General features: G+C 37.4%; 1 protein-coding gene across 1 annotated transcript; it reads right to left on the bottom strand.

The window, feature by feature from the left end:
• Window positions 1-8,313: 8,313 nt before the first annotated feature.
• On the bottom strand, window positions 8,314-10,776 carry LOC110029839 (aspartyl protease family protein At5g10770-like). The gene is made up of 2 exons (XM_020732299.1): window positions 10,049-10,776; window positions 8,314-9,720 (listed from the first exon to the last, which is right to left on the bottom strand). Exons 1-2 carry the CDS (start codon window positions 10,233-10,235, stop codon window positions 8,498-8,500), a joined length of 1,410 nt encoding a protein of 469 aa, XP_020587958.1. The 5' UTR covers window positions 10,236-10,776; the 3' UTR covers window positions 8,314-8,497.
• Between the last annotated feature and the right edge of the window lie 4,450 nt (window positions 10,777-15,226).

The following is a 15,226-nucleotide window of genomic DNA, read 5'->3' as shown; positions in this document are numbered from 1 at the left end:
TGTGTTGAGGTTGTGGTTAGATTTATAGTTTGATGGAATTTTTAAATTGAAATTGAATTTTGAAAAGTCTTGAATTTGTGTTGGTAGTGTGCTGAGGTGCTTGTGTGGTGACGGTGGCCTTGGAGGTGTTTGTGGAGTTGGAGGTGTATGTGTGGTGTCTAATTGTGTGTCAATTTTTAAACTGAAATTGAATTTTGAAAAGTCCTGAATTTGTGTTGGTCGTGTGCTGAGGTGCTTGTGTGGTGATGGTGGCCTTGGAGGTGTTTGTAGAGTTGGAGGTGTATGTGTGGTGTCTAATTGTGTGTGGAGGTGTTTGTGGTGTTGGAGGTGTTTGTGTGGTGCCTGGTGGTGTGTGGAGTCTGTGTGGTGGTGTGTGAGGTGTCTGTGTGGTGATGTGTGGAGTCTCTGTAGTGGTGTGTGGAGGTGTCTGTGTGATGGTGGTGTTAGAGGTGTTTATGTGGTGTATAGTGGTGTATAGTGGTGTATGGAGGTGTTGTTAATGTATGGAGGTGTATGTATGGTGGTGTGTGTAGGTGTTTGTATAGTGGTAGTGGTGGTGGAGGTGTTGGTGGTGTTGAAGGTCTCTTGTGGTGTCTGGTGGTGTGTGGAGGTGGTGTTGGTGGTGTGGTGGATTTATTGGTGTCTTGATGTGTCGATGTGTGGAGGTGTTGGTGTGAAGATCATGGTGATAATATTGTGGCATTTTGATTTTTCTTTGATTTGTGATATTGTGACATTACTATTTATGTTAATTAGTTTTTTTAATGCTAGTAATACAATGATCAACACAAAAGAGGCTGGTTCATCTATAATATGGGATAAAGAGGCAAAATTAATATTTTACAACATTTGCTCAATGAGGTCAATCTGAAAAATAGGTTGAAAACCTATTTCAATAAGGAAGGTTAGTAAAATATTATTAGAAAATTTAAGAATAGTACATGCAGAGAGTATAATATGTTGCAGTTAAAAAACAAGTGGGATCAGCTTAAGAGAGATTGAAAAATATAGAAGAAATTGAAGCGAGGCTCAATAAGCTTAGGGTGGGATCTGGTGAAGCAAACAATTGATGCTTCCGAAGAGTGGTAGGTTATTTGGTTGATGTTATATATCTGCTGCTGTGACGGTATCTCAAGCCTCATCCTGATATGAGATACCACATATCTGACTTAGAGCAAGCTGACAATGTCGCGTGGGGCAGTAAAAAAATGTACAATAAAAATATTCCTCCTTACGCAGTGTCATTGAAAGGGCTTTTGGCATTTGGAAGAAGAAATGGATTATACTTTGCGATATTACATCTTACTTGTTTCCCAAATAGGTGCAGTTTGTGATTATCACAATGACTCTCCACAATTATATTTAGTGACATCATTTCCGCAACGACATCGATTTTCGTATGGCAGACGGGGATCATGAGCATGTCGTGGCATATGAGTATCGTCTTGGACAGTCTTGTCACAAGCTGAAAATAATGTTCTCGAGCCCTGTATTAAAGACGAGGAAGGTGCAAGCGAGATGACAAAGTTGAGGGAACGAATTATGAATGTGATTGCGTAAGGGTGATTTGAGTATTCATCATATTATTAGTTCTAATGATTGTTGGAGAGATTCACTGTTTAATGTATTTGTATTTTATACAATTCATGTTAATTTATGTTCATTGTGTATTTGATAGTGATTGCTTGGGTTTCTTACGCTGTTTGTAAGTGCTTTTTTTTTCTTTTGCATTTTTTTTATTTTACTTTTAATGGGTTTTGGAGGTTTATGATGAGACATTTGACCTCATGAGTTCTTCTGGATGGCTTATTTGTCACTATTAGTTGGTGTCACATGTTATATTCGAATGAAGGCAACCAAGTTTCTGTCTCTTTTTTGATAATATGGGTTTTAAGGTTATTCTGGATGGTCTTTTTTGGTGATATGCATATACAAAATACATGAGCATAATATTACGCGGCTTAAAGGCAACCGAGAACTCTTTTTTATAAGGTATGTTGTCTTCTCTAAGACTTCACAACTGCATAAAACTATAATTAATTACTTTTATCAATTTTTACTTGTGTTAGTTCTAATAGGATGCCTTTTGAAGCATTCAGGAAAGATAAGCTCTTTAGTACCTCCCGAGAACTGCAAAGCACTGTGGACTTCAAAATTTTGTGCTAACTTCACGTCAGTCACTAGCTATGGGAGACAGTTTTACATGTGTCTGCGGAAAATCACAAAAAATTATGAGTTTTTTCGGTTGGCAGATAGGATGGAATATTCCACCGTCGAGAGTGATCGGGCAAGGAGAGTATCACTGAAGAACAACTTAACTCGCGGCATACGTCATATCTATTTTAAAAATAATATTATCATATTATTAAATATTATTTTGATAGTTTTTTTCTTAATTTTAGTAATCATGGTACTCACTGTTAAGTAAGGTGTATATCTTTTTTTAATGTCATGCACTGCATTTTTGCTTCTAAAGTATAAATTATATTAATATGATAATTTTGTTGCAAACAACATTGTTATATAGGGGTAAAACGGATATTTGTCTAAAAACAACTGCAGCACAACTGTTTTCAAACTGCAAAAAACAAAAAGACTGCCTACTTATTCGCAGCAGCTTCTGCGTAGCAGTTTATTATTAATTTGCAGTTGCCCCAAATAGAACCAAAGTGATTTAAAGCAATATCAAAGATAGATTGTGAGATTATGGTATTATGAGTGTGCTTGTAATTCATCTGCACTTTCTGAACCTAAAGAACAAAAGTATATTGAGTTTTTGTTTGTTTTTCTTTAAGAGACAATTGTGAGACTCTTGTGTATGATTTCTACTCTTAATACAATGTTGATGTTGATGAAATTTGGCATGCTTAATGAGTAGATTTTTTGTTCTTTTTTGTTGTGGGAGTGCAAGGATAAGGGCCTGGAAATCTGGTGTGAATTTTTTACATGGTGTTGGAATAGCTTAGGAGCTCGTAGACTTTTAACTTGGTCAGTTAATTTGTTAAAATTAATCATGATTATAAAACTTCATGAGGAATCTATAAGGAACGATTAAGTTATTCACACGAAGATATTGGAGTAGGAATGTCTCCTTTGAATTAGTGCAAATCGATTAGAGAGTGAGGTTATCTTGGACTTTTTATTTGATTTAGGAAACTGAACAAATGAATAGTCACTCTTTCTTAGACTGCCGGAAGGAGATAAGAAAGGTTTTTCTCCTGTTCGAAACCTACAACTGAATCATTTACTAAGTTTGAATCCCTACATAACCACTTCAAAGGAGAATTCTTGGGACATCGTAATTAACAATACTTTCTTTTAATTATTTTAAAACTTAGGTTTTGTTCACTTTTAAAAATTAGTGTATGAACTGTTATGAGCTATACCAATTGTTGTGGTATATATATAAATCAAACATGACAATGATCTTTGACGAAGCAAAGAAAAGAATGAGAAAATTCACACCAGAAAATAGTAACATAGCCGAACACACAAATTTACGTGGTTTGGCAAATTGCCTACGTCCATGGAGGTGGAGAGGACATTACTACTATAGGAATTTACACCAGTCGATCACCTCGACTTATAAGTGGAATATCTCACTCTCACTTTGTTTTTCTCCGTTCTTCTCTCTCTACACCTAGATACACCAAAGAAACTATACACCGAGATACGCCGAAGAAACTATACACCGAGATACACTGAAGAAGACAAAATTACAAGAGAAATAAATTCAATCTCTCTTCTGCCACAAGCCACAAGGAAGAAGCCAAGGGAGAACAATCTTCTTCTTCTTCTGCTTCTTCCTTCTGCCGAGTGGAACTACTTCTTGCACTTTCTTTTCCTCTATCCCAAGAAAACCCGATGAAGAACACCAAAAATGTGAATTCATTAATTTTCTTCCTTTTCTGTTCACATCTTAAAGGAGACAGGGGAGCGTTGTTTCGCAAACTTGAAGGTGTGAGCAGTTCGTGAAATCTCAGAGTTACGACTGCTACCTTTCACGGGAGTCGGGAGTGGGATCGGCGGATCGTGAGTTTCGCGAACGGGAGGCAGAAGTAGGAGTTGGCGCCGTTTCGCAAAAGATAGGAGGCGGAAGCTAGCGCAAAATCAGTCTCTAACGCTAATAATCTTCCACTTGGAGACCAATACACATGCTACAACATTTTCTTCCTCTAATTAATACCCTCCACTTACGGTGTTACCCTTTTCTTCAAATATGAATCCTCTACCTCTGCAACTCAAAGCCTTTATCTTCACTCCAGATGACCAACTTCAGTTTCTCCAAATAACCTTGCACCTCCAAGCTATTTCCTAGATTATTCATGTCTTTGCTTACACTCCCACTGCATGGGTAATATTTTGCCTCTACTAAAAGCTTTTTTCAACAAGTTTAGTCTTGTACCTCTTACTGTCATCATGCTCAGTCTTCACCTAGTACACTCACTTGTTATGTAATGCTTTCTTCCTTGGTGGAAGTTCTGTCAGCTCCCACTTGCTCGAACTTTCATCTTGCAATATTTCTTCATAGCTTTGTGGTTCTCCACCATTTTTCTGTAGAACAATAGAAATGGGTGTCCCAGACCCACTCTCATCTTCACTTCCATCATCAACAAAATATCATCAACAGGACAATGAACTGCTAGCAATACTGCATCATGTACTTCTATAAATACCACACTCGTGCTATCATTCTCCATCTTCTTGGGATTCCTGCAGTTCCTCTTTATGCGACCAGTCTTGCACAATTCAAGTAGGTTGTATGCTGACAACACTTTGATTTTGATCTTCCTCTATTTGAGTTCTTATCCTATCATCTCCCTCTGAAATCAACATTAAGTGTCGAACTCGAACTTGAGATCTCGCTAGAATCTTTTCTGCGCACTTCCTCAGCCAAAATCAAATCACGAATATCATCGTATTTCAATTTAAATTTACCTGCAATTTACCTGCATAACTGCTAACTTTAACTGCCATCCTCATGACTTCCCAACTATTTGGCAATGATGCCAACAAGATCAGCGCATGTATCTCATCATCAAAGTCAATTTCAACAGTCAACAATTGATTTGTGATAGTATTGAAATCATTCAGGTGTTGAGCGACAGAAACATCTTCCGCCAACTTCAAATTGAAGAACTTCTTCATCAAGTACACCTTGTTATTCGTTGATGGTTTTTCATACATACCTGATAAGGCTGCCATGAGATGCAGTCATCCTCTCTTTGACGATGTTGTATGCAACGAACTTTGATAGGGTCAATCAAATAACCCTCGGGACTTGTCGATCCAACAAATTATATTAAACCTCATCCATCCTTTCAGGTTTTTTCCCCAATAATAGAAGATAAAATTTCTTCCCATAGATGTAGTCCTCTATCTACATCCTCCAATAACTAAAATCTGTGTCATTAAATTTCTCAATCTCTGAAACCTTCACTTCATCTGCAGCCATCATTCTTTCTCAGATCTGAAACAAATCTCTGATACCAGTTATTGTGAACTATACTAGTTGTTGTGGTATATATATAAATCAAATACAGAAGAATGATTAATGATTAGAACGATCTTTGACGAAGCGAAGAAAAGAGCGAGAAAATTCACACCAAAAAACAGTAACACAACGGAACACACAAAACTCAATTTCTCTTCTACCACAAGCTACCAAGAAGAAGCAAAGGGGGGACAATCTTCTTCTTCTTCTTTCTTCTTCCTTCTGATGCAAAGAACTACTTCTTGCACTTTATTTTCCTCTATCCTGAGGAAACCCGAAGAAAAACACGTAAAACATGACTTCATTAATTTTCTTCCTCTTCTGTTCGCAACTTAAAGGTGACGGAGGAGGGGGGGCGTCATTTCGCGAACCTGGAGGAGGGAGTAGTTTGCGAAACCGCAGGGTCACGGTCGCTACCATTCATGGGAGTCAGGAGCGAGATCAGCGGATCTCGGGTTTTGCGATCGAGAGGCGGGAGTGGGAGTGGTGTCGTTTCGTGAAACATAGGAGGCGGGAGCAAGCGCGAAATTAGTCTCCAACGCTAACATGAACTTTTATTAAACTTCAAAACATTAACCTTTTATGTCAGGACTAACAACTGCATGCTATAACTTTTTCTAGTTGTGTTGATCTCGTTCCTTATAGGATCGACAAACAGACTCTAATATTGATACTTCTTATACGCCACACATAATTGTGTGAGCTGTCTATGATTTACAACACCTGGTGCGTCCAGCGTTCAAAGAACATAAGAATTGAAGAACTAATATGTCGATACTTTTTATACGCCACGCATAATTGTGTGAGTTGTCCATGATTTACAACGCCTGGTGCGTCCAACGTTCAAAGAACATAAGAATTGAAGAACTAATATGTATGCTACAAATATGCAATAATCTCGAAGAAATTGGACGGTCAACAATAAAGAAGCACAAGTGAGGTTCCAAACGACAAAACAGGTAACTCATTAGCAAGTAGTTGATCGACTTTTCAGTTCAGTCAATCGACATAACAAGTTGACCGACGAAATCTTTTGTCCAGCAGAATATGTTGACCAATGGATTTACCGGTCATAAGAAAACTTGTGAAATCCACACGTCATGTTCAAGCAACCAATTCTTCACAAAGAAGATACAGTCGACCGTCACTACCGAACGACGTAGACATCTGACGGCTGATCCACAACAGCAAGCTGACCTTAAAGCTTTGAGCGATCAACGAAACTCTGATTTTTTATTTTCGTTACCATGTAATCTCTTTACAATCAGTCATACAATTACAATAACTGTTTTTTCCTTATATTTAATTGTATTCATAGACCCCAATAAATATGAGGTAATGACATCAACAAATAGACTCTTGATTTCTACCACATCAGGGGTTCTTGAATTTTTGGGATCCTCACCCTTGTGGGTCCTAACACTTGACGATTCTCTGACGCTCCTCTCTCTCTCTCTCTCTCTCCCTCTCTTCTCTCCTCACAAGCTCTAACTCTCAGGGTGTGTTTCTATGGATAAATCCAGATTCAACACTTAATATTACCAATAGTTTTTCTTTTTTATTTTTTATTTTTTATGATTGTTTTATTTTAGTAGATTATGGGCAAATTTGTGGGCAATACATGTTGATCATAATCAATTATATTAATAATTAGACGTAATACTTGAATTATTCGGTTAACTTTTGGGTGGAGTTCAACCTAAGAATTTGACCCATTTAATTTATTTGGGTCGGGTTCAGATCATGAAGTTTCGAGTTGGGTCAATTTATAATGAGTTCTAAACCTGATTCACCTATTTGATACCCTAAATTAGAATTTATAATTTGGAATATTTGCATGCATACCACACAATTCTTATGAATTTACATGTCTAACATCTAAACTTCAACTTTTAAGTACGTGCTTGCCATCTTTTTTTATGCATGTAAAATTGAATTTCACCATTTAAAAGTTAAAAATATGATGGTATTTTGATGTGATACGAAAGATTTGATCGTAAAAATGTAATAAACAAAATTTAGGAGTTTGACATGCAAATACATAAAAATTGGGCGGTATCTATGTAAATGCCCATAATGAAAATGATTAGTAGGTACGACATCTCAATCTAATACTGTCATTAGTAAACCAAAGATTTTTCGTATGAACCTGCAGATGCCATCCTACCAGACTAATCAATACTAAAATTGCTTTCACTAATTATTGACTTAGCTATTGGACTCTTCCAAATAAGATGCGCGATGTATCAAAAAGCAGCCAAAATTTCATTTTAAAAAAATAAATAATTATCAATAAATAAATAATTTTATCCTCTCTTCCTAATTTTTTCATTATTATTTAAGAAAAAAAATAAAAATATTAAAAAAAGTAGAAAATACTGCATAACTTTAAATTAGGTTATCTATACATGTAGTACGTGCTCAATAAAAATATAAACAAAATAATAATAATAAAAAAAAAAGAAATTTCGGATCCGTTTGGGACAGCTTATAAGTGCGGGCGGCGTTTTCAAAACGCCGCCGTATTATTTGGTTTGTGCATTTCACCAGCTTATCCGAAATTGCGTTTGAGTTTTTACATTAAACGCAGACCGCGGGTCTACCCCTGCGTACCCCTGCGGTCGGTCTGCGGGCCGCGTTTCAGAATAAGCAGCTTATCCTGTACCCCTGCGGTCGGTCTGCGGGTCACGTCTCAGAACAAACAACTTATCCTGAAACGCACAAGCTGCCCCACCTTCATCAGCAATTAAAATCTTCTCGATAAGATAACACACCTAAATCAACAATTAAAATCTTCTCGATAAGATAACACACCTAAATAATCTTCCATTTCATATTTTAATATTACTTAAAGTTTGGCAATGATTGAAACTCTTATTTTACATAACATTTACTTTTGCCACATTCCCCAACTCTGCAGAAAGCTTGCCGAAACCTAATCCTTTCTTAATTTCCCCTCCAATAATCCAGTCTAATTAATCGACTACATTAATTAATTAATGACTAACTACAACCATTAGCCCCAAATCCAATCTTTAAATTCCCCACATCATACACCACATTGAACCTCCTTTGCTGCACATTGCCAATAATCACAACGTCACCGGCATCATTATTTCCGGCGAAGGCTAAGCATGCTTGAGATATGCTGGCCACGTAAAGTATCCCCTTGAAATCCAAATTAGCGGTCACCCCGCCGCCGAACAACAAGGCGATCGACGGAACCTTCACCGTCTGGTAGTTGGTGAAGTCATAGCACGTGTCGAGTATAGACAGCGCCGGCGCTGTGGGGTAATTGGTCATATATCGCCGGAAACTGCTACGGAGGGCGGCGTAGGCAGTCGGCGGGAGACGGCTGATGACTGTGCCGGAGTCCAGCAGGGTTCCGGGGTTGCTGAAAACTGTGGGCGAAAGGGCGAGTTTTTGACCGCCGACTGAAATGGCTACGAGATTGAGAAAGTAGAAGGATGGCAGGTTCTGGTTCGTCAGCATCGGCGTGTACTGAACTCCGGCGGCGGTGCTGCCGAGTTCCAGGTATCCGGCGGCGCTGGACGTCGACGGGAGGCAATATGAGAATACCTTGCCGTACAGTTGATCCGTTTGCGAGACAATGGAAGCTGGTTCTCGGCCAAGGCCCAATAACCCATCAACCTTTCCGAACAGCCCGCTGTTATCATGGCCGCAACCGAAGCGGAAATTGGGTATGGAATCGGAGGAGAAAGTCAATGTGTCTTGAATGAGGGAACCCTGAGTCTGAGAATTGTCGCCGTATTGTACCTGGTAGAGGCAGGTGGAGGTTGAGGAACAGCTGGATTGATCGAGTTGGGTGCAGTAGTTGGAGTTGCAGGAGATGTTGGTGAAGGTGGAGGACTGTGTTGGATCATAAAGGGGGTCGTTTTGGGTATAGCAGCTATCGCAGGGCAAGCATTGGGTCCAGGTGAGATCGCTGCCGGTATCGAAGACGACGGAGAATGATTTCTTAGGGGTGCCGAGGCCTATGGTGACGATATAGTTGCCGCTGCCGAGAGAAGTCCCGGTGTTGGCCGGAAGTTTTGCGGAGAGCGAGCCGCCAACCGGGGCGGCGGCGGCGGCGGAGCGGCAATGGATGGAGTCGACACGGGATTGGTCCTGACGGAGGAGTTGCAGATGGGATGGCTTGTTCTGGCGCGGCAGGGATGAGCAGGGGCCGTGCCGGTGGACCACTTTGAGCTTGGAAGGGCTCGCACCTGTCGCCATAGGTACAGCTTGTTAATACGCATCGATTGGAGATATGTGGAAACGTTGGAATCTTTTGCTTTTGCATTGCGTTTATGATGGTGATATATATCCGATCTCATTCATTTCTTAAAATTTAAATTTTTAGTGTCACATGACTACATGGGAGTTTTATTGTATTTTAGCTATATTGATTGTATTGATATCACTATTAAAACTAAAGTATAATAAAATACATAAGCATAGTTGCTTTTGTTTTATAGCTATTTGAATTATTCACAAAAAAATAAAAATAGAATCAAACAGAGCATTGATAAAGTATTGGAATGGCTAACAAACCTTTGTCAGGCAAGGAACAGTTGCTGCTGGTTGATAATAGTGACTTGACGTCGATGACATGGTGTTCCCCGGCGAGCCCTCGAGCTGCTACAACTGAACTCCTCTCTATCAGAAGCAAAGAGAGGAAGACATTGAGAAAAACACAACAGGAGAAAAGAGGAGAAGAAGGAGGAGGAGCAGTCGCCATGAGAATACAGAACTTCAAAGCTCTGCTTAGGAAAACTTGGAGGAGTAAGCCAAGTAGAGGTTGGGCTTTATAGCCGTCGTTCGCCGCGCATAACGCGGTTATCAGAAATTTAGTTTAGGAGATAAGTCTTTGCATTAAGAAAGATTAAGTCATGGAAGTGGGTTCCATGGAGGGCATAATTATTGGAGGGACTAAAAATGGAGGCATTTCACACGGAAAATTGAAGTGGGAATATACTAGGAAACAATAGTCTTCATTGCTTGGTTTTGTTCGTATATTACCAACTTGTTGATTTTTAATTAAGTGTTTATGTGTTGCTTTGTCGTAATTAATTAGTTGCATCCCCATCAGTTCAAGTTGTGGAAAGGCGCTGACGCTAGGATTGGGTCCTGTTTTTGAACGAGTATAGAAATAACAGCGAATGATCACTGTTGAAAGTGGTAGAATATGTTAGCGGTTTCCCATTGGAGCATCATAGTGTTTCGAGTGCTATGTATGTAGAAAAGACTAAAATTATTATATGTGATAATCATGGATGGGAAGGTCACGTGATCATGAATTTAAAGACTTTTTGGGACAATTTTCCCATTATAGTTTTGTTTGAAGAACTATTTTTTTACTGTTTTTTAACTTGAGTTATTAATATGTGTTGGCTGCCAAAGAGATATGATATACCTTTTTGAAAATAAAATAAATTTGTAATATTTATCGTAACTTTTTGAAAATTAATTTCTTCATGACAACTTCATAGTTGCATCTTCAAACAGCTGCAGCTGTCTCAAACACACTCTTAGTGTATGTGACGTGACTCTTTATCCATCATTGTTTGGTAAGTGTACGGCACCTGTTAGTAATAATTTTTAAGAAAATTGATGCTGATGTTGTAAAAATTTATTTTAGAATTTAAGATAACTTTTCTGTTTTAGTGGCCAATATTATCTTTCAGAATAGCATAGATGTAAACTTATGGGTCAAGTAATTGCCACTATTACAATGCAATAAATTTGAGTAGGAAAATTTTGCCCTAACAAAAAAGCATTTATTGCAAAATGCTCTTCGTGGTGCATTCTTCTTGTGAAAATGTGTCGTAAGATGGATAATTGCAAACATGTTGTGTGATGGAATTTAGTTTAATTCGCAAAAATGGGGTTCGTTACGTTCTTTAGATGGAAACAATTTTGACGGTTCGAGTATTTTTTTTTAAAGGTAAAATTGCAGCAGAGGTAAGCGATAATATTCTATCAGTATAACCTCACACAAGTCACAAAACAAAATTATGATGAGCAAATCCATCATTTCAAATTTTATATTAATTTTTTAGTGAAATTTATATGAGCCCATGTTGGCATCAATTTTTGGATGTCATAAGTATAAGGTGTCCACCTGTGATTGACGAAAATTTATTATCGCGCGCCATGCACGAATTTGGCTCAAATTGACCTGAGCATCAGCGAGCTTGTTCAGATTTCCCCAAACGACGAAACAAACCACACAAGTGAATTCAGAACGTCGATTCCACTTGGAGAAGACGCTCGTTGCATCACAGTTTCGCTTGCGGGCTTAAAATATACAGATTATCGTTTTGACCCAAATTGTTGAAAAAGTGGTCCAGATGACCCCGAATGAAGATGACCCCGAATGACTCCGCCCCGAATGACTCCGAACGATGAAACAGATCACGCGAGTGCGTCCGTAATGTCGATTTCACTTACAATGCAAATTTGTAGGTTGTGTTGTACATTACAGTTCCTGTCCTAAACTTATGTGGATGTAAGTATACATGATATATATATATATATTTGGATCTTTTAGAATGTAGGGACCCGTGAAATTTGGGAATGAGACGGATCTTGCTAGTCAAGTGAAAAGGTGGAAATGAGTAGAGGATTTAAGGTTGTGTGTGTAACACTCCGGTGGATCCTCCATTCTTTCCCCTTCCCTTTTTTTAGATAACTCTCACCATTCTTTCCCTTATAGTGCTACAAAAAAAAAAAAAAAAGAGAAAAAATAGAAAAAGAGAAAAAATAGGAAAATGATAAATTATAAGTCGTATTATAGGAGGCCAGTTGAGATTTATCATTTATCAGATATCACGATGGATGTCATCTAAATCATAAATGGGCATGGACAGTGATGTGTTGAGGCTTACTTCTTGCTATCATCCAGGCGTCTTTTAAGGTTCGTTCAACAAACTTATCAATGCAGCTGGATAAATGCATGCAAGCTCAGTGGAAGAACTTGATAAGTAGTAGCGAGCTTGGGCGGACACACACACTCTCTCTCTCTCTCTCTCACACACACACATACATACATATATGCATACATATAAATATTCATACATGTATATATTTATACATATATACGTACATGCCTCCTCTTCTTATTGGTGGCTTGGTCCACACTCAATGCATTTTTTAGGTTCGATGTTGAATACGAGATTGTTCATGAATCTTACCAAAAAAATAGAGCATGAATGAGGAGAGAGAGAGAAATGAATAATGATAAATTATGTCATCTTCATAAAACGATTATTCTATTTATAGAGAAGATAATACAATTTTAGCCTCGTTTGAAAAGGGTTTGTATTTGGTTATTTCTAGTATTTTACAAGAGCAGAGTTATCATCCCGTTGCCTTCTGCTTTAACAGGCTAAGCTTAGTTGACTTTCAGTCGACAGGGTAAACTCAATCGGTTGAGCTTGATTGGTAGGGTTTGATCAGATAATCCAACCTAGTTGATCGTCTTCAATCCCTAGTGAGGAGTCTTTGCAGACTCCACAGGATGGTCAGAGATGCTTTTATGGAGCTAAATCTTCGTTTAGATCAGCTTTAATGAGGGTTATGCTATTTCATCAAGCTCTATTTCTTATAATGGTTGGCTCAGAAACTTTTTTGTCTCACTTTTGGTCGGAAGGGCTCGTGCTTGGATTATCTGATTGTCTTCTTATCTACCTTGTTAATCGGTTGGTTTAGTCCTATTTGGCTTGACTCGTAAGGTAGGACACACGTTCTACTGGCAGTGGGGCAGCCTCCGTCTACTTCTCTTCTGGATCATTAGATCTCTTTAAGATCAGTGCATGCACCTTTTTTATGTACAATAATACTGAAACAATATTGGACTCAATTTTTTCTGTACTACTTTTGATTGAAATGAACTAAGAAAAAATCATGACACGTTTAATATAAATGCATTTAAAATTGTAACCTCATGTTATAACACCAAATCATTCTATGTAATTAGCAGAAGAATAGTCATAGAAAGTAAAACACGAATTCATTTGGTACCGATAATAATTTTACAGCAAAATATAAATATATGAAGACATTTGCTGCAATTTTATAATAAAATAGCAAAATACTAAGGAATACATTTTTTCGTAAGGGATTCAATGCCTCGTGAGAATATATATCCATCAAGTGTTTGACCCATATGAAGTAGGCAACCATTAACAAGGTTTAATGTATATATAATGTATTTAAATGAATATAATTAATACATATTTAATTTTCAGCTGGCTATCATCATGTCACATTTTATAATTTATATATTTTTCTTGATATAATTTTTCTCAAAAAATATATCCCCATTTACCCAAATTTGAAGTAAGAAATCAACATATAAACATAGGGCTGCCGCCTTTATTAACTTCAAATAAAATTTAGGGTCCGTTCATTTTTCTTTATATAATTTTTCTCAAAAAATATATTCCCATTTACCCAAATTTGAAGTAAGAAATCAGCATATAAACATAGGGCTGCTGCCTTTATTAACTTCAAATAAAATTTAGGGTCCGTTCGGGGCAGCTTGGGGCAGCCTATTTAGTGCGGTGGCGTTTTGAAAACGCATATAACCTGTTTGGGTTAACTACATTTTGGCAGTTATGCTTTTTGAAAACGCTGAAAACAACGTTTTCACACCGCACATATTTAGATGTGGTGGCAGCTTTCTAGCAGCAGTCTGACTTTTCTAAAAACATAAAAATTTATAATAGCCACCGTACTTAGCTTATCAGCAGATTATTTTTAATCAGCTTATCAACAGATTATTCAATTAAGCTACAGCTGCCCCAAACAGACCCTTAGTTTCAGGAAAATAAATAAACAAAACTTGACGATGGAGAAGACGCTCACAGCACGACAGAAGAATATCTTAAATTCGCCGTCTTAAAAAAGTCTGAATACGAGAATAAAAGTAAAAACATGACAAAAAAAAATCGATTTAACAAAACGATTGGATTTAATTTTTTTTGTTTTTTCTCATGACTAGATTGATTTATGCTAAATTCATGAATAAATCCTATTATAACTAAGCTATCAAATACCCCTTGGACACATGATGTCATGGTCTCAAAATTTTTAATTTTTAAAAATAATTAATCATAAGATTTTTATTTTTTAAACTTGTTTTCTGTATTTTTGTAGATGTCTTCTACGAAAAAAAATAAATTTAACTCAAGAGGGCCGTGCAAGTGGCAAGAGATGTGATGGTCTTTCATTGATTAACTTGTTTAGTTGTTTATAAAAATGCAAGTGGATTATTATTAATTAGGTGGTTATAATTAAGAGATTTATTAACTAATCAAGCTGTGATATGAAAGTGAAGTGCCAACTCATGTCATTATATTAACGCATGTCATTATAATAGCACAGTTGGTCAATGTATCAGCATTCCACCAAAGCACCAATCTATAAGGAGAGAGGCAATTAGTTGAATTAGGGGAATTACCACCCAATCTTGTGGTAGTTGAAGGAAGGAAGACTACTTTTCAAAACATGTAAAATATTGCTTTATTCTTAGCTGCGATTTGGGTGGGGTTGAAAAAGTTGACATCACCTTTGTCCTCTTGATGGAAATTAGGGAATGTTTCATAGAAGGAATGTGAAATTCTCTTTTATTGTTTTTTTGAAGGTATTAAAGTGAAATTTTGAGGATTTATTTTACATTTTGAAAAAAATTGTGTAAAATATAATGAGATTTAATGGCCTGCGAAA

This window comes from Phalaenopsis equestris, unplaced genomic scaffold (genome assembly GCF_001263595.1).
Source record: "Phalaenopsis equestris unplaced genomic scaffold, ASM126359v1 Scaffold000606, whole genome shotgun sequence".
Lineage (NCBI taxonomy): Eukaryota > Viridiplantae > Streptophyta > Magnoliopsida > Asparagales > Orchidaceae > Phalaenopsis > Phalaenopsis equestris.
This window is presented reverse-complemented; position numbering and strand designations above follow the sequence as displayed.

Coding starts and splice junctions, on each gene's coding strand:
- LOC110029839 (XM_020732299.1), bottom strand. CDS start 10,235: ATGGCGACTGCTCCTCCTCCTTCTTCTCCTCTTTTCTCCTGTTGTGTT. Junction 9,721..10,048: donor CTGTTCCTTGCCTGACAAAG/GTTTGTTAGCCA, acceptor CTATGGCGACAG/GTGCGAGCCCTTCCAAGCTC.